The sequence below is a fragment of the Oryzias melastigma genome, linkage group LG5, assembly GCF_002922805.2.
Source record: "Oryzias melastigma strain HK-1 linkage group LG5, ASM292280v2, whole genome shotgun sequence".
NCBI lineage: Eukaryota > Metazoa > Chordata > Actinopteri > Beloniformes > Adrianichthyidae > Oryzias > Oryzias melastigma.
Window position 1 is genome coordinate 3,631,855 of NC_050516.1, and position 18,665 is coordinate 3,650,519.

General features: G+C 39.2%; 1 protein-coding gene across 3 annotated transcripts in view; it reads right to left on the minus strand.

Moving 5' to 3' along the window:
* phactr3b (phosphatase and actin regulator 3b) overlaps positions 1-18,048 on the minus strand; it is a 52,038-nt gene extending 33,990 nt beyond the window's left edge. The window contains exon 1 of one of the 3 annotated variants that reach the window (XM_024270193.2): positions 17,493-18,048. In XM_024270193.2, the coding sequence (XP_024125961.1) occupies positions 17,493-17,604 (112 nt within the window). In that variant the 5' untranslated portion in view covers positions 17,605-18,048. Of the gene's footprint in view, positions 1-1,390; positions 2,494-17,492 lie in introns of those variants that run through there. The other 2 variants (XM_024270194.2, XM_024270195.2) reach the window with 2 other exon arrangements.
* Positions 18,049-18,665: the final 617 nt, after the last annotated feature.

Consider the following 18,665-nt stretch of genomic DNA (forward strand, 5'->3'; position numbering starts at 1 on the left):
TCAAACATCAGGCCCAGATGGTTTAATCCGGCCCAGTCATGAAGAAAAAAAAACATAAGGATGTTGAGGGAAAAAAGTAAGTTTCTAGCCCATTCCTTTGGCGATGTATGGTTATTTAAAGAAATGGCTGTTATGTGCAATTCCACCACTAGGGGAAGCAAAGGAAAAGAAATACCGGCATAGCAAGAGATGAAGAAATATCCAGTATTTCTTTACATAGATTTTTCATTAAAAGTGATCCCAATAGCCGAAGGCGGTGTGATTGCAGCTTAAAGCAAAGTTTTTCTAAAGAACTTTTAACGGTTTGGGAGAGCTGTCCACTTATTTAACTGAAATGTGTCCAAGTCTATACACTACCTTGACACTTAACCACATGCAGAAGTTTCGATTTCTTGCCACTCCTAACGCAAATCGATGGCTTTCCTCTCAGGGGGTACTCTGGCATCTCAAAGCCCCCCTCTCCTTGCTGCAGATGAGGAATCACAAGAGACACCAAACTGACGGCTGTTGTGGTGAACCAAATGACGGCTGAGGAGAGCGAGGGACAAAAATAGGCACTCCCACACAGTCTGGCTTTAACAACAAGCTGACACTTCGGGGAGCTCACAGCTGAGCCGTGGGCAGTGCAGCTCCTTCAGCTCCAACCAGAACTGAGTCCACAACATCTGCTCATTAATCCCAGAACAACCCAAGCACTAAACTAAATTCAGGTTATTTCAACTCATAAAAACTGCAAAATTATCCCAAAGCGTGAGTTTTCACAAAACAAACCAACATCAAGACATTAAAAAAAAACCTGCAATTGGGTGATGACATAACACATAAACACACTCCACACCAGTGGGTGCAGCATTTGTGCAAATGATGAGCGCCTTTACTGGATGCAGCACGAAAATTCAGGTCAAGCCCGTAGTAACTGTAACAAACAAGCCAGGGGTCAGGCTGCAGTTGCCATAGCAACCACGCTGGATGCTGCAGAAAGGAGGCAGGGGAAGCATGGGAGAACCACCATGGCATGAGGAATATGGAGTTGCTGGGTGGATGGGAAGGCTGTTTCCACACAGAGAAGACCAGGCGGCCAATCAGCTCGCAGAGGGTAATGATGCATAATGAAAGTCAGGAAGAAGCTTATCGCTTCATTCAAGAGATTAGATCATAGCTTTTGTCCGTGAAAAATATTTTTGAATTAAAAATTAGCAAAAAAAAAAAAAAAAACAGGTGAAATGCTCCTGTTGCCTTTAGGGAATGTCTGTAAATCTCAGCTCTGAAAACATTTCAGTGATAATTTGTAATTAGTTTGGGTTTTCCCCCACAAACTTTGATTATAAATGTTATTTAATTCCAAAAAACAATACTGATAAAATGTATTTCCCCCCAGAGCAACACTTACTTATCGTTGTCATCCAGCGTCTAGTGCTCACATCCCCCCAAGGAGCCGCTGGTTAGACTGAGCGGACACCCGCGATCCCACCGCCTTCGTATCCTTTCTCCCAATTTACTCGCAAAAAACGGAACAAAAAGGCGTAAATATGTCTCCAACAGCGTGGAAGAGGAGCAGACTACAGAGGCAGCGTAAACGACAGCGTTTCATCCGCAAACTAGATGCTAGTGTTGTTGATGTAGCACCATGTGGACCCCGCCCCTCCGGACGAGAGAGGGAGAGTAAACAAACTGGCACGCATCCAGGCTTGACTGAAAACTGGAGACACGACAGCTGCCGTTCTGCCTTCACAAACACCCAACAGCCTCAATGTATTAGAGGAGAAGTTTAACAAAATTTGTATTTTTAATAACTACGGCATGCCAAAAAGTAAAACAAAACAAAACAAAAAAATTCAATCAACTAACTGAAATACATTTTAGCTCAAAATTATCGTAATATTTCAACGTTTAGATTGGCAATTATTTCTCAAAAACCCATAAAATAAAAACTAATATTAATCTTCGTCTGCCACTAAATTGTCTAGTTATTTACAATCATCACGTTTTCTATCACTTCTACTCAGTTATTAAAATAGCTCTCTTCTGATTGGCCCATTGTTAAAAGGGGGAACCTACCATCCTCCATGTGTAGAGAAGCAATTGACTGTATATGAGAACTGGACTGAGCGAATGTGGCATCATCCATAGAAAATTTAGCTTCCGGTTCCAACCAAATCAAGTCAATTCACTCGCCTTTTTTTTTTTTTTTTAAGTGCAATATTTCCGTTGCCATGTTGGAAGCGTCTATATCACTGGACAGCTTGACCCCTCCCCTTTGGTATTCCAAACAGGAAGTACCTGCTGTCTCCAAGAAGCCAAAATCCCACAGACTTCTATGCAGAAGGGGTGTGGACTTTGAACAAACTCACTCATGATTGGCGACAGTAGCTGCCCTAGGAACATGACTCAGACTGACTTGGACCAATCACTGCCAACCAAATGGCAGCGGCCATTAAATGGCGACTGAATTGGCTTCATTTCACCAGAGTCGAAGGTTAGGCATTTTCTGTGGGTGACATCACAGCCAGCTTTGTCCTTCTCCATCTACAGTCCAACCCCGGGCTTACACCGCTAGCGTGCAAGGCTTCGTTGCGTCGCGGGAGTGGACCAGCTACAGCCTGTGAAAGCTCAGCCCAGACAGAGTAGTGCTGGATCTCTATGATCAGCTTCTCGTTGTCCGTGGATATGACTGACAACGCTGTGCTGCAACACACTTTGAGTAACCTGTAAATTACGTAATGTTTACGACACGCTGAAACCAGCGAGTTCAGCGGAAAGTTTGTTTTATTTTGAAATTATACCGGATGCACTTTAAATTCGCTCGCGTGGCTTCCGGTTTAAGTCATGAATAGCCCCAACTTCACAGAAAGTGATGACGATCAGCTGCGTCGTCCGTCAAAATTTGAACCAAACGAAACGGATTCGCAGCGACACAGAGGTCAGTCCGCAGTCACAGGACGTGAACGCCTGCAGTGGAAGTTTCTCTCGCACTTTTAATGTTTTGAAAAGACTACGGTGCACGCATCGGAGACGTGACGCTGGCGGTGTAAGCGCGGGGTAAGGTTGTAAGCTGTGATTGGTCCATGTTAGTCTGAGTCTATATTTCTATAGTCACCACTCTCTCCAATCAGGAGTGCGCATTTAAGGAGGCCACACCCCTTCCACTTAAAGCGGACTCAGGAGAATTTGTCAGTCAAAAGCTGGAAACGTTTAATGTGAGGCCTCCTACTTTTATTGAGGTATCTGATTGTTCAGTTTTTAACTTGAACAATTTACACTACAGCAAAAACTTATTGACAAAAGAATCACGCCTAGCAAGAACATGCTAAAAACATGTTGGAGAACAACAGTGGTTTTTATGACTAATAATACAATAACAAAGTGATAGCTGTTATTTTCTCAACAGAAGTCTGTGGTATTTCGTTTTTTTGGCAACTGGTGGATACTTCCTGTTTGGATATCNNNNGGGGTAACTCAATCCAGTTCTCATATACAGTCAATGATAGAGGCTCAAATATTGTGGCTATGTCCAAATTCTCTCACTACTCCCTGACCTCCAAAAGGCGTTATAGTTTGGAACATAATTTGGACACATGCTCACTATATGTTTTTTTAAACAGAAACTATGAAATCATCCATTTGTCTAAGTAAACACCATATAGAATCAATATGAACATTTTACAAGAACTTTTTATTAGTTAATTCTGTTCCGCAGATGAAAACTTAGATAATTTATAATAATAAATGTATTTTTTTTTTCAGATGACAAATTGTTTAAATGCAATGCATTGTGGTCTATATTCACCATTTTTACAGAGACTTCTTGGAAATTTCCAAGACAATGGAATTTAAAATTGCAGATCCCCCCCAAAAAAGTGAATGCCATATAGTTAACTAAGCAGTTAAAGAATTCAAATGTGAACATTCAAAAATATGTAAGCTATCTGTCCAACACAAAAGGCCCTCAGCCCTTATCCGTTTGCTTAGCTCTTGGAAAGGACAAGTTTAAAAAAATTGTAGGATGTAGTGGTGAGATGTGTTTTGATAGTACCACTCAAAGAATTTGAAATCTATTTCCAAAAACTTGAAATATTTGCACCAAGCCTGTATATGCTCTAGTATCAGGTAGCAGTAGATCAGATGCTAAAAAAGGTACAAAAATCCTTGAACAAACTACACATGCCTGTAGCAGAATTTGATTTCCTTTCTTTCACTCCATGTCAGACATCTATCATGATCATTTTTCACTTTGATATGATGATTCCCTGTATGCTGCATTCATTGTGATTAGTTTTTTTCTCATAGGATCCAAAACTAATAACATCATCAAGTATCTACGAAGGTCATGGTTGCTGACAGCTTTACTTTGCTCTATGAGAATTATGCCTAATCACAATTTCTACTACACATCTTTTTAGTTGATAGGTCATCAAAAGTATTAATAATTCACTCGACATCACTTGTTGTGTAAACAAAGCCTCCGTTGTTTCAAATCGATCTCCTTGATAGTCACTACATTAGGAAGGACACTGTTACATCACAGATAGTACAGTCAATGCCTGGATTTCTCCTCAGGGACACGAGCGGTAAGCAAGGAACATAAACAATGATGTGGGCCACTCAGCAAACCCAAATCTCATTAAATATTTACAAGGCTTTATTGAATGCGGTCTAGGACGAGGAGGGCATGCTTCAAGGGTGCGCACAGGAACTGTAATCAGTTGATGAAAAAGGGTTCTCAGCTTGAAAATGAATGAACCCGAAGGACAGATTTCTACAGGGATGTAGAGTTAAGAAAAACTCTGCACTTCAACGATGCATTCCCTGTGACCGAATAGATCATTCTGATCTCAACGCATGAAAAACACAGCAGGTGCAGCCAGCGGTCAGAGTATTGGCTGCTTTCTGTTTTGACTTGCCAGTTTTGAAGTTAATAATGTGAATGTTAGAACAGTGGAAACATGGACAACTGGGTCACCTGGGGGACAAATTTAATGCTGGTGGTGCCAATTTTAACACCGTGGGTAGAGGGTGAAGAAAACAAAACAGAAAAAGTTAATTTTTGGTGACACAGAAACTAAACATAAGATGACCATAGGAGTTTCCTGGTTGTTTTAAGAAGTTTTCTAGAGACCTAAAACTATAGATTAAATAAGGGATACCTACAAAATAAGTTGTACTACATGAATTTAAAGGGCGTATGCCATGCACAATTAATTTTATGAGCTGTTTAGTGTATTATACCGTTCATTCCTCTTCACTATAAACAACCCCAAAGCAGTATTTTGATCCATTCGCGCATTTCTGAGTATTCCTCTAAAACCCTGCACTCTGAGCACCAGCCCCTACCAATTCACAAAAACAAACATGTTCTCACGTGCTGACATCACAAAGTGAGAACAGCCCCTTCCAGGAAGAGTCTGCACTGCCAGCACTGACCCTAGGCTAACACACACGCCCACTTTCCCTACAGAGCTAGCGGTGATCGGCAAAAGGCTTTCATTTTAAATAATACAGTGTATTTTCCGTTTTTTTCCCATCTTTTATTGAAGCCGGTGTCCAACAGCAGCCGAGTCTAAAGGTGCTAGTTACTTTTCTCTGTCTCTAATAGTGGCCGCGCTCCTTCAAGATCCGCCCACCTTCAGATGCTGGATGTCTGTCTGTAGTATTTGTGTTGTGTGACGATGGCCAGGAAACACGCATTTGTTCTAGACTGTGCGGTGGCGTACGCCAAAGAACATTCTGGTGAGGAATCTGCACCACATTTGGGATGAATCCTGAATGTATCAGAGAATTTATGACCATAGATGAACCAATTAGCCATCATCGTTCTGTCTGAGATGGAATAAATGCTGGTCTCCTGTCTCTTATAAACACTGGGGCTACTCTACAGTAATCACATTCGTTCGGATGTTGTTTGTTTTCGTGGGTGAACTGCAAACATGCTGCCAGGGCCGGCTCTAGGATGACATCATGAAATGGGCGGCACACGCAAGAAGCAAGAGGCGAGGCCTTAGAGATCGAGTCGTCTTACTTCCGGGTAGAAAAGTTAGCTGAGAAAATAACAAATTTTCACAAAGAAATTGTTCTTTAGTGTCCATAAGGTAATATATTATCATGTACATGGATATAGTTTATTCTGAAAGGCTTAATAGAAGGCTCTTTAAGTGTTCATTTGAAAAACTGTATACATGATGTTTTACTTTTAAGTAATCAAAACTGCTTGATGGGGAAAGCTGGGGATTTTGCTTTGAAAAACCAGAACAAAATTTGGACTATCGGTCCGAAACAAGACAGGAAATGTGGTTGCTATGGGCCAATCCTCTTTATGAAGGTCATCATTTTTCTTTTTTTCATTGCACTGTTTGCGGCTGAAACTATAACCTCCTCCATCATGGTGATGGTTGGACTGGTGGGGGCAATTATGTGTAGCAACAAAAGCAGGGGCTATTCAAGGCTGCTTTCCTCTTTGACAATGTTTTTTTTTTATTATTATGCTGTTTTTTCTGTGTGCTTTATAATTTTATGTGAATCACATGGAATAATAGAACTTATACATAATAGAGAATATTGGTTCTCAAGTAGTAGCATTTTTTTAAATTAATGAATTATAAAAAAAGATAAAATGTATAGAAAATAATATTAAAAACATAATTTTCTTTCATTTAAAAAAAACATTACTTTATATCACCATAATTTTACTCCTCTTTTGAATTAACTCCACCCCAGTTAAAAAGTAACGCCCTAAATGACATATTTTAAATAAAGAAAAATAAAAGACAGATAGCACAACACACGTTTGAATGCTTTTTTCAACCTATAAATGTCATATGATTTCTTTTTTTCTTTTGTGTTAGTGCTTTATTGTTTTGAAGGTGGTTGTAGTTCTATTATTTTTCTTCTATTCCATATATTTGTTGATTAAAAGCTTCTGTATAATGCCTCTATGAGTAGAAAACCATTCAACGTTGCTGCTGTGACATCTCCTTATCCTCCACACTTTTCAATCAGAAAGAAGTTTCTGCTTCCAATGAACTTGTTCCGTTGCTGGAATCTGTCAAAACAAAGAGCCGGAGCTGAATTTGTGAGAGCGGTGACGTCTGCTGCCCTGTCAGTGGAACCCTCTGGCTGTCAGAGACCGCTGTGTTCTCATGTGTGCAACATATTGCTTTTACTCGGCTTCAAAGGAATTAGGTCAGCACGTGAAACATTCATAAAAGATGCATTATGTGTGAATGGCGGACAGCTTAAGTCGAGCAGCATCCCCTCCTCCTCCTCCTCCCGCCGTGCAGTCTCTGGGTAGATTTCAGCCTTGGCTCCACACACACAGTGACCGTATGTTTGTCTTGTCCATTTCATGGCATATTCAAAAATGTAGCCTTTCATTCTCTACTATAAACCTCCACAGGCTAAATATATATATACAAAGTGCAGGGAACATCAATAAACACATAAATGCAGTGTTGTGTGAATTATAGCATAATGAAGCATAAAAACAGCTTTTTGCTATGGGGGAGGGTGATGTAAGAATAGTGGGGGAGGGTATCAACCATTGACAGTATGTATAGAAATGAACCACAACATTGGTGAGCAATGTCAGCGCTACCCAGCTGTACAGTTTGGCACCAGAGGTCAACTCAGACGAAGAAAACAAAGGATCTAGTCGTCTACAGGAGGATGAATCAGAATGTGGCGGAGTAGAGAGCTTGTGGCCTGTCCAGTATATTAAAACAAATAGGATCTCTTTCAAACTGCATTTGTTTTCATCTGCCCCTGATTCACAACAATGTGAATACAGAAATACTCAGAAATGTAGCTTAATTTTCTTTATATATGTCAAAAAAATGCCACAAGAGCATGTTAAAAACAGTTTTTAAATTGCTGAGTCTTACAGTTCCCTTGAGGCTCGCAAGGCCACCTAAAGCGACGTCATGAAAATGAAATGTACAATTGTGTTTCTTTAAATATTTGTAAGAATAATACAAGTTACAAGGACTTTGGTGCTTTGACTTTGGTCATACGGTGTCCTTACACCAAACTCTATTCATTAGAAAGGTGCATGCACTGGCTTCTTACCGCAAATGTAGAGTATTGACCTCAAACAGGTTCAATTCCGCCCTGCCTGCTCTATCCCTTGTGCTATCTTATGGGGGCCAGACGACCCCAACCTTACATTGATGTGTGATCCCTCCCATGACAAAGATGGACAGGATTTTATGTCTGCCACGAACACCAGTGAAGATGAAAGAAAATCCTTGAAAAAACAAGTTTAAAAACAAGTTTAGTGTGCTGTCCAGATGATATATTTTTTTCTACAAAGTAGATAATTTTCAGAAGGATATTTTGACTTACTCTATTTATCTTTTAGCTACGTAGCTCCAAATTCTCAATGTACAATTTCATCCACAACTCCACGTAATTAAAAGAAACACGGAAAATATTTTTTAAATGATCAAAAATAAATGTAGACATGAAGGGGTTAATATGGACATATTTTTTTTGAAGGTACAAAAAGGCAACAAAATAGAAAAGATTTCATTTAACAATAACTTTTACAGTTCAGAAATGAGCAAATTATGAATACAAAAGCAGTCAGCATTCACAGTAAAGCCTGAAGGAGGACGTTCAGGACCATGTTAGAAGATTACGAGATACCTCAACTGCTTATTTGGAAATAAACAAGATATGTAAATTAAGACTTCTGCTCAGACTGAGGGTATTTTTTGAGAGCTGGCAAGTCCAATGGTTGTCTTTTTGAATACTGATTAATTCCACTAGAATCTTAAAGCTGCCCTAATTTTTAGGATGGTATTTAATTCTAGGAGATTGGCCCGCCCACTGGCAGATTACTGTCCATGTACACTCACACACCAAATTCACATAATGGTGCTTAACCATAAAGACTGTTAAAATGCAGCTTCTATACTGAATTGCCGCTTCTATTGTGAATTGAACACACTCAGACGAAAATCCTGTTTTTGCTGATTTAACGAGTTCTTGTAGCATTTTTCTGATGATGAAAGACATACTAAGAACATCAAGCTCAAAATAACATTTCTAAGTATTTCTTTATCAACATTTTTGTGAATCGGGAGTAGAAGAAAAATTATAAATTAAAAAATGTTTTATTTGTTACACATAAAATAGAGTGGGTGGAGCCAAGGCAGGACCATTGCCCCGCGCCAATGGTCCTGCCCACAACTCAGAATCAAATTACTAATGAACTACTGACACTCTGCAGAAACTATACCCTGGAAAACTACATCATTTTTTTTTTTAATTCTGCTTAAAACGACATAATTATATATGGGAGCTAAGTCTCGAACTTGTCAAGCTAAATCTAGAACTTGTTGAGCAAAGTCTAGAATCCATGAGTTCAGTCTAGAAACTGAGTCTAGGGCCCAATCCAAATTCTTCCCTTCTCCCTTGCCCTTCATTTGGCCCTTCAAACGGAGAGTTATGAAATAATAGTTTCTAATAGTTCGGACATCACTTTTGTTCAATGACGTCAAAGGTATTTGTTGATCCGCTAGCATTAGCGCGGAGCTTCCAAGTCTAGAACTTGTCAAGTTAAGTCTAGAACCTATCAAGCTTATTCTAGAATTTGAATTAAGAACTTGAGAAGATTAGTCTAGAACTTGTCGAACTAAGCCCAGAACTGGTTAGCTACTTCTAAAACGTGTCAAGCTAAGTCTAGAACTTAACAAGCTTAGTCTAGAACTTGAGTTAAAAACTTCAGGAGCTTAGTCTAGAACTTGTCGGATATAAGTTCAGAACTTGTTCAGCTGCGTCTAAAACGTGTCAAGCTAAGTCTAGAACACAATGAGCTTAGTCGAGAACTTAAGTTAAGAACTTGAGAAGCTTAGTCTAGAACTTGTTCAGCTACGTCTAAAACGTGTCAAGCAAAGTCTCGAACACAATGAGCTTAGTCTAGAACTTTAGTTAAGAACTTGAGAAGCTTAGTCTAGAACTTGTTGGACTAAGTCCAGAATCTGTTCAGCTACATCTAAAACGTGTCAAGCTAAGTCTAGAACGCAATGAGCTTAGTCTAGAACTGGTCGGACTAAGTCCAGAACCTGTTCAGCTACGTCTAAAAAGCTAAGTCTTGAACTTGAGCTTAGTTTATAACTTCATCTGTAAACTTAAGGATTTAAGTCTAGAACTTATCAAGCTAAGATCTTGATGATCTGAGTCTAGAACTTGTTAATAACGATCTAAGTCTAGAACTTGTCGAGCGTAGTCTAGAACTTGATTTATAAGCTTAAGGATCCAAATCTACAATTTGTCAAACTAAGAACTTGAGGAGCTAAATCTAGAACTTGAAGATCTGAGTTTGAACGAAGCTACTGACATGTGTGATGCCAGATTGACCTGGCTGATGGGCTAAGCGGACTAAACTGTTGTTTTCCTTTACAATGAGCAAAAGGAAAGTCTTTGCACTCCGATCTAAGTTACAGTTAATTGAAAATTTTACGATTCAAATTTAAAATACAGAATTCACTTTCATTCATTCCTTATGTACCAAGATGATGGTCAGAAACACACCTGTCTGAGGTCAGTTAATCCAACTGTATTTGCTATTGACATCAAAGATGTGATAGTGTCACCTACAGGAGAAATTCCTCAATCCTCCTACATCATAATTAAAAGACCAGTGGGAAAGCTTTTAAAATGGCTCTGTAGTTGATCGGATTGGGTCTTTAAGGTTTTAAAATGTGCCTAGAGAAATTCTGTTTTACTGATGTTTTGTAAAGATAACCCTTGCACAACTCATCCTTGAGGGTTTCTTTGCACAAAGTTGGTAGTGAAGTGACTCAGAGGCATTTTTGCAAAGGGAATTAACATTAGGAATCCCTAGTAACTTGTACAACTGATTGGCCTTGGACAGAATTAGTCCTTCTAATAACCCAGAGATTAGAGCTGAAAATGTTTTTTTCTCCTTTTTTATTGTCCTTTCAGTAGGTTGTTAAATAAATCAAACATCACTGAGCGACTGGGATCAAAAATGCAAGAAAACAAACTTCCTCTAACATCCTCCCACAGCTCTGACAGAATCCTTCACAGCAGAGTTTGTGTCCTCTCATTGGTCAGCGGTGATGTCATTCTTCATCGTGCTTTGCTGCGATGCCCTCTGGGGCTTTGCAGTCCGCGGGACCACGGGGACGTCTCTGCAGGGTGCAGTCATCGCACAGGAGATGACTCTGCACAAAATAAAGGGCCTTTTGAATCAGCCCCAAGGCCAGAGAGCCTTAGCCAGCTAATTTATAGAAGTAACACAAAATCAATCCTGCAAAATCACTGCTGCAACTGTAAGGATCCTCGTCACCCTCTCATGGTCACTCTGTCCAATTTAAAAAATTGCTTTTAACCAAAAAGAATAAATATTTTTAATTTAAGACCCCTTTGACTTCAGTAAAGCTGAGGAACTCGAAAGGATCACATGACCTTGGAGGAGCCAATCGCTCTCTTCGAGAGATATCCGCCAGCGTGACAGTGACTGCTCAGCTCAATTATGCAACAGCTGCTGAGCTGGGCCCCCTCGCGGCCACACACCGGCACCGGCTCGTTTTGCTCCTCGGCTGATCTTGACCCCACTTAGCTGCATTTCTCACCCCATTCACAACATGTGCTTTAAATATCCTCTAACTCTGCAGAGGCACAGATCACATGCTGGCTCGCAGGAAAAAAGCTTCATTTTGACACAAAGCAGGAAATTCAAGCGTGACTAGAAATTATAGCGTGTGCATAAAATCACCTGCAGTTTGCAGGGTTGTATTCAATATATGAAACCAATGCACAAGTGTGTTTTTGCACCATCTTTTTTGCAGTAGTAGAGCAAAAAAAGTGCAAGAGTCGGATCATTTTTGGTTCATTGCACAGAATCTGCACTCTTGCAGTTAAAAAAAACATGTTTTCTGTTTAGGTGAAAAAAGTAAAAACAATGCAACAATTGTTGAAAAGATTGTGACTGCGCAGACCCACACATGAAATCACTACTGCTTTTTATTCACACAAATTTATTCAAAATGTTTTTTTCATTTAGTTTATTTGGCAACACTTCACAACTAAGGTTGTCTGAAAGTGCTACACAAAAAACACAAAAAAAACTCAAACACAGCTTTATTGTTCACTGTTGTCATAGTCAAATTCAGTCCGTATAATACCATTTCAGTATAACACCTGTACTTGGCCAACTTAAGAGTTCTCAGTATAATTATAATAATGCCTTTCTTAGCCAAAACCAAAAAAAATCTGTCATTTTCTCAGACATAGTTTCTGCAGAGCAGCAGCAGTTAACTAGAAATTCACCTCTGAGTTGTTGTCGGGACCAGTGGCATGAAGAGACCGGGAGTATCTTTCCTTCAGGTACTTCACCTATTGACTGTATATGAGAACTGCACTGAGTGAGTGTGATGCCACCCATAGAAAATGGCTTACTTCCAGGCCAGGACTGGAGATGGAAGCTCCAGCTTCAATCAAATCAAGTCAATTCATTTGCCATTTTTTGTGATACAGACGTCTTCATGTTGGAGCCAGACGTCAGTAAGCAGTGATTGGTCCAAATCTACAGTACCTGAGTCAAGGTTTCTATGGCAACCACTTTGCAAGTCAGGTGTGAGCTTGTTGGAAGTCCACACCCAATCCAGGTCTAATTTACAGTCTGTGGTTGTACCTCATACACTAGGCGATTAATCCCTCTGACGTTAGGTATGAAACTTTACCTGTGGTGGGAGGGACCTATTGAGTGAGGTTTACTCTTCAACAAGCTTCCAAAAATTGACAGTTGGGTGGGAAAGTAAGTTTTGTTGAGTCAAGCTACAATTCCACGTCCTGTCAATCATAAAAACACATCCCTAATGTCCTACAAAATTGAGCTAAAACAAATTTGAAGCAGCTGGTTTAAAAAAAAATCAGATGAATGTCTGATTAATTAAAAAAAACATTTTTAGTTGTTGAAAATTAAATATTTTTAGTTATAAATTGTAAATTACAACATCATCTGCATAGAAAGGGACATTTAAAACCTTTCGAAAATGGTCAAAATAGAAAATGACTTCCACTGCCAATACTTTTATGCAACATAATCTTCACCCAAACCCCTAAAAATACATCAAAAACAGGTAACCATTGATTTTAAATAATTTGAGCCCTTTTTGTGTGCAAACATGTATCAATTATCAACAAAAATATCAGTCAGAAACACTAAAAATGGGCAGAGATGTTCAGAATACAACATCGTTTAAACTCCTGGTCTAAGATTTTGCTGCGTTGCCGTTTAGAAGCACATGCATGATGTCATACGGGATGTGGGCTGCCAGGTCTGCTTTCTCTCTGCATCCAACATGAAAGGAGACAAGTGAGCTATACCAAGACTTCCTGTTCAATTAAACATGAGGCGTCAAAATAAAAGGAATCTGGATCTCTTCATCAGAGCCCATCTCTCTAAGGACTGAACCGACGCTCGCTAACAGCCTGCAGGTGCAGAGGAGGCTGAGGATGATTAAAAAGAGCAAGCAAGGGGAAATCAATGCTTCAAGCAGTTGAAAATCAACTTCATGGGAGACAAGAGGGAGGAGAAGCTCCTTTAGGTTCGAAGCAACATGATGCTCAAAACAAAAATGCTGAGTAGTGGTGAAGCCAACAAGACATTCTTTTGCAATCATTTCAATTCCTCTGTGGTTTTCTTATGTCAATGCAGTAACTTATATTTGTTTGCAGGACTTTATTACATTTTGGCTCGCTTGCTACCACACTAGACATAGGAAAAAAACTGAAGTTCATGTCCTAATTTGTCTTTTTGAAATAGAAAAGAACAATGTAAACCTGGCTAAAATGACAGAGAATTTCTAAAAATTGAATTAAAAAAAATAGGTGAGGAGTTCCACAGGGTTCTACCTAAGGACACCACATATTTTTTACTGCTTTTTAAAACAAACACACAAATGTGCACCCAATCACCAATAAAGCATAAGCCTTCCTTTTTAATGTTCAACCACTTAATCTAGAATAATTTTAAATTAAATTTTTAGTATGGAAACAAGCAGACGAATAATAAAAAAAATGTGTTTTGTTTGAACTATCTAAAATAACTTATATTTAAAAATCAATCAACATGTATTAAACATTTACAAATTAGTTTAAGACACAGGTTTTCTGAGGCACGTTAAGCCAAAACTTTTCCTCAATAATTTAACTTAAAACATGCAAACCAACATTAATGAAAACTCTGGGAGATCTCAACAGCATAAGGAAAATAAATACATGTGTGATCATGAAATGTTGTTATTTTATCTGCTTTTTTTTCCTATAATAAAAAAACTTACATTTTGAAGTTTTACCCTACAGTTTAAAAAAAAAAGAAAAAAAAGCTTTTATGTTTGCCTCTGTTCAGTCAGACTTAAACAGGTCATAGCAGATGATTGACTCAGATTCTCCTGGAAGGTTTTTCATATTTTTCCCACTTAAAGAGAGTTTTCTTCTCTATTCTATACAGGAATTGCCGAAAGTAATACGTCTGAAGTTTATTTTTAGGTATACTTATTTAGATTACATTGGAACATTTAAGCTTACAATATATAGATAGTATATAAAACGTATACTTCAAGTGTCCTGCCTCACTTTTAATACAGACTAAGTATACTCATAGTACACTTAAATAGTCTACTTTTTGTTAATGGAAGCATCAGTGAAAACAAAAATTTAGATGATTGCAGTAAAGGTAGACAAATCATTTTTAACAAATCCAAACATTTCAATCAAAACTAGGTCAATGAAATCTCCATTTTAACTTCTGATTTTGAAAAACAGACAAATATTTGAAGCATTGAGGCTTCCAACAAGCTATATCTTAGAACACTGACATCTGGTGGCCGACCTAAGCCAACGCAACTACTCTGAAGAACTTTTTCAATCCATGTTATCAATAAAAGACCAGGAGAGACGTCACAGTCATTTATCTGCTTAATATTTTTGTTCAAATATTGATTATTTAATTTCATATCTGTAAGAGCAAAATTGCAAATTTGGTAAAATACAACACAGCAGAAAAACAATTCTAATCTTGCTTAAAAGGAAATAGATGTTTGCTTATCGGCTTGTATTTACTCTATAAAAACTGAATTGTTTAAAATAAATCATAAACCTAAAATAACACAATGCAAAGGGCAGTTTTTTAGTTTGGGTTAATTGAAGATTTTCTTTTGTGAGAATCTAAATTTTTAAGTCAGAATTTATTTCTAATAATCCTAATATCTGCTAAAAATGTAATGTTTGTAATTATTGTTGTTGTGTTGGCAAGCATTGGTTTTACACTTTGGCAGTATATGAGAACTGGACCAAGTGACTCCTCCCCCCTCTTATTCCAAAAAAGAACCTCTTGATTACATCATTAACAGTATATAGATATATACAAAGGACCCATGACATCGCCAATAGAAAATGCTTTACCTCTGGTTCCAACCAAATGAAGTCAGTTCAGTCGCCATCTTTCTGTGGTACGGTAGTTGCCATGTTGGAACCAGACGATATAAGCAAGCAGTGATTTATCCGAGTCGATCTGAGTCATTATTTCTATGGCAACCACTCTCGCTAATCATGAGTGAGCTTGTTGGAAGGCCACACCCCTTCCAGTGAAAGCGACTCAGGTGAATCTGTCAATCAAACCTTTTACAGATGCATCTGATTGGCCAGTTTAGAACTTGAATAACTTGTTAAGAAAATATATCATGCAAAAAAAAAAAAGAAAATAGGATTATCCAGAACATGCATAAAAGAGGTATCAGAACAAAGAGGAATGCATAGAAGTCAATGGATTTTCAACTTCCTGTTTGAAATGTAATTTGTCCAGTTCTCATATAGACTGTCAATGGTTCCAGGAAGCCTAAATCTCATAGACTTCAATTGAGAAACGCAGTTAATACTCAGTCATTCTAACTAACTAAATGACTTAGTAATGACTGATACTATTTTTAGCCTCTTCTTGTTTCAATCTTCCTATTTTTTTTCCATATTTTTTTCTGTAGTTCAAATTATTCAATTTATGAACTGACCAATCAGATGCCTCAGAAAAAGTATGTGGTCTCACGATGAACATTTGAAATGTTTGATTGACAGATTTTGTGCAGCTCACTTTTAGGTGGTAGAGGCGTGGCCTTCTGACAAGCTCCCTCCTGATTGGCCATAGTGGTTGCCATAGAAATGTTGATTCAGACCCACAATAATCACTGCTTTCTGGTTCCAACATGGTGACGCAAAAATGGCGACTGCCTTGACTTAATTTTGTTGGAACCGGAAGCAAGTAGTTTTTCTATGGGTGACGTCATAGTCACTCCGTCCAGTTCTCATATACAGTCAATGGGAGCAACCCTGCCCCCTTTCCCTTACCTTCTCAGTTGCAGAGAGCTCTCTGTTTACACCGTCTCCCGCTATCTTACAGCTCCTCACAAACTGAAAATGGTGAGAAATATCTGAGCTATCCAGTTTAGAGCCAGATTCCAGCTCGGATGGCGAAGACTTACATGGATCTAGTCGTCTTCAAAGATGCGTTGGAATGGAGCGGAGTAGGGAGCATGTCACAGATGTGATATTTTCAAACTGCATTTTAATCAGCTGCTCCTGATTCAGTGAATTGACTAAAGAAATACTCATAAATGTAATTTAGATCTTAATTCATCATCAGAAAAACAAAATTTTCATTGAGCGATGATTCAGGATCTCCACAGCGAAGGAGGATGAAACGGTTTTGAAGCTGATGGGTCGTGGCGTGGCCCAGCAGGGGCTAGGAAACGCCATCATGGAGGCTGAATGTGAAATGATATCACACGACAGTCCTTCAGGGGGTTGACTCAGTGTTTCATGGACGCTGTTATGTAACCATGACATCCACGACAGCATGGATGGAGCTGGTGGATCTTCTGCAGCAGATGGAGGCAGATGTTTGTTTGGACATCACATGTTGTAGCCTACCTCCAGACGCAACAGCTGTACTAATGAATTCCAAGATGCGATCAAAGCAGAGGGTTTCATGACATTCTGCGTCTCCCCGCTGAGCAACAGGGATGTCTGCAAAAATCCACTTCAAACGCCGCCGTGCATCACTGATCACATTCAGGAGGGAGGACAAAAAAATGGAGCATGTTGCCTTACAGTAGGACCAATGGGATCACCATGGAAACTGCTAAATACACCTGCAAGCCTGTCAGTTCCAGCTCTGCACGCGTGCATGTCAGAGAGAGCCGTAAATTCTTCATGGGCTGCAGCAAACCGGACCACAAGGATGTGGATGCACCAAAGGATTTGGCGGCCATGGCAGCACCGTGGAGAGGAGCTGCTCATTACTGCAGCAGACGTGCATGACACCAGTTGGAAGCATGTAATGAAAGGAGCAACCCCACCTCCTTCTCACCCAAACCCGCATGAAGATGCCTCGTGACGCGCGTTCACAGCCTGCGCGCGCGCTCAGAAGGAATCACCCCGAAAAGATGAAGGCGGATGCTGCGGCTGGACGTTACCTGCTGCCGGAGCATCCCCCGCCAGGACCTCCGTGATGCTGCTCGGGTCACTCCGGGACCTCCCGCGCCTCAGCGCGCGGTCCCCGTCCGGCCCTGAGGACGATGACGCCATGGTGGAAGCTGGGGAGGCGACGGCAGCCGAGGAGCCAAGGAGCCAAGGTCAGCGGCATCAAGTGGCGGAGCAGACTCACCGTCTGACTGCTTCTGCTGCTGCAGCCGCGCAGGGGAATCCGTTACGCGCGGAGCAGCATGCCGCCTTTAGGGGCTGCTCGGATAAAGCAGCGCTCTATGGAACCCCAATCCTGTGATTAAATATAATAGTAAATTAATAAGACAGAAACCACTCCCGCATAATCCTGAGAATCTTTTTTGTTTGTTGTTGTTGTTTGTTTGTTTTTTTAATCGGAATATGATTTATATCAAATCATTTGTATTTAATCTAATATAAATAAATCAATTTAAAACACAATAATCTCAAGAAATCATTAAAAACATCAAATCAATCAAAAGATTTAAAATCAGTCAACACAAATAATTAAAGATCATTATTCAATTCAATCCAGATTATTTCTATTTAGATCCTGAGCTGTATTTAAAAAATATCCCTTATAAGTAACAAATGACAGCAGATTATTATTTAGGACCACCATTAAAAAAAATAAAAATATATTTTAGAATAAGCTCCTAAAATTATGAGGAAAGAAGTTGTAATTTTAGGAGAAAAAAACAGACTTTTTGAGAGTATAAAAAAAACTTTGAGGAAAAAAAAAACGAAATTTACAAGCTAAGTTATATAATATGTTTTAGTTTTTGTTTTTTTTTGCAAAGTCAAATAAAAGGAGTAAAAAGGCAAACATTTTATGAGAATAAAGTAAAAAATAGTGAAAACATACACATAAATAGTAAAATTAAGAGAAAAAAATAAAATGTCATGAGCAAAGATAAATAAATTGTACTCCTGTCTCTCTTCAATCCTCTCAGTGTCCCACGTAGGTCTGATTCGCACATTTGATTTGGCAAGATTTTACGTTGGATGCCCTTCCTGACAAAACCCTCTGTATTTATCCGGGCTTGGGACCGGCACAATGAGACCCTGGGTCCCCTCGTGGCTACACATAATAGTCAAATAGAATAAAGTCGTTAAATATAGGCAAGGCAAGGCAAGGCAAGGCA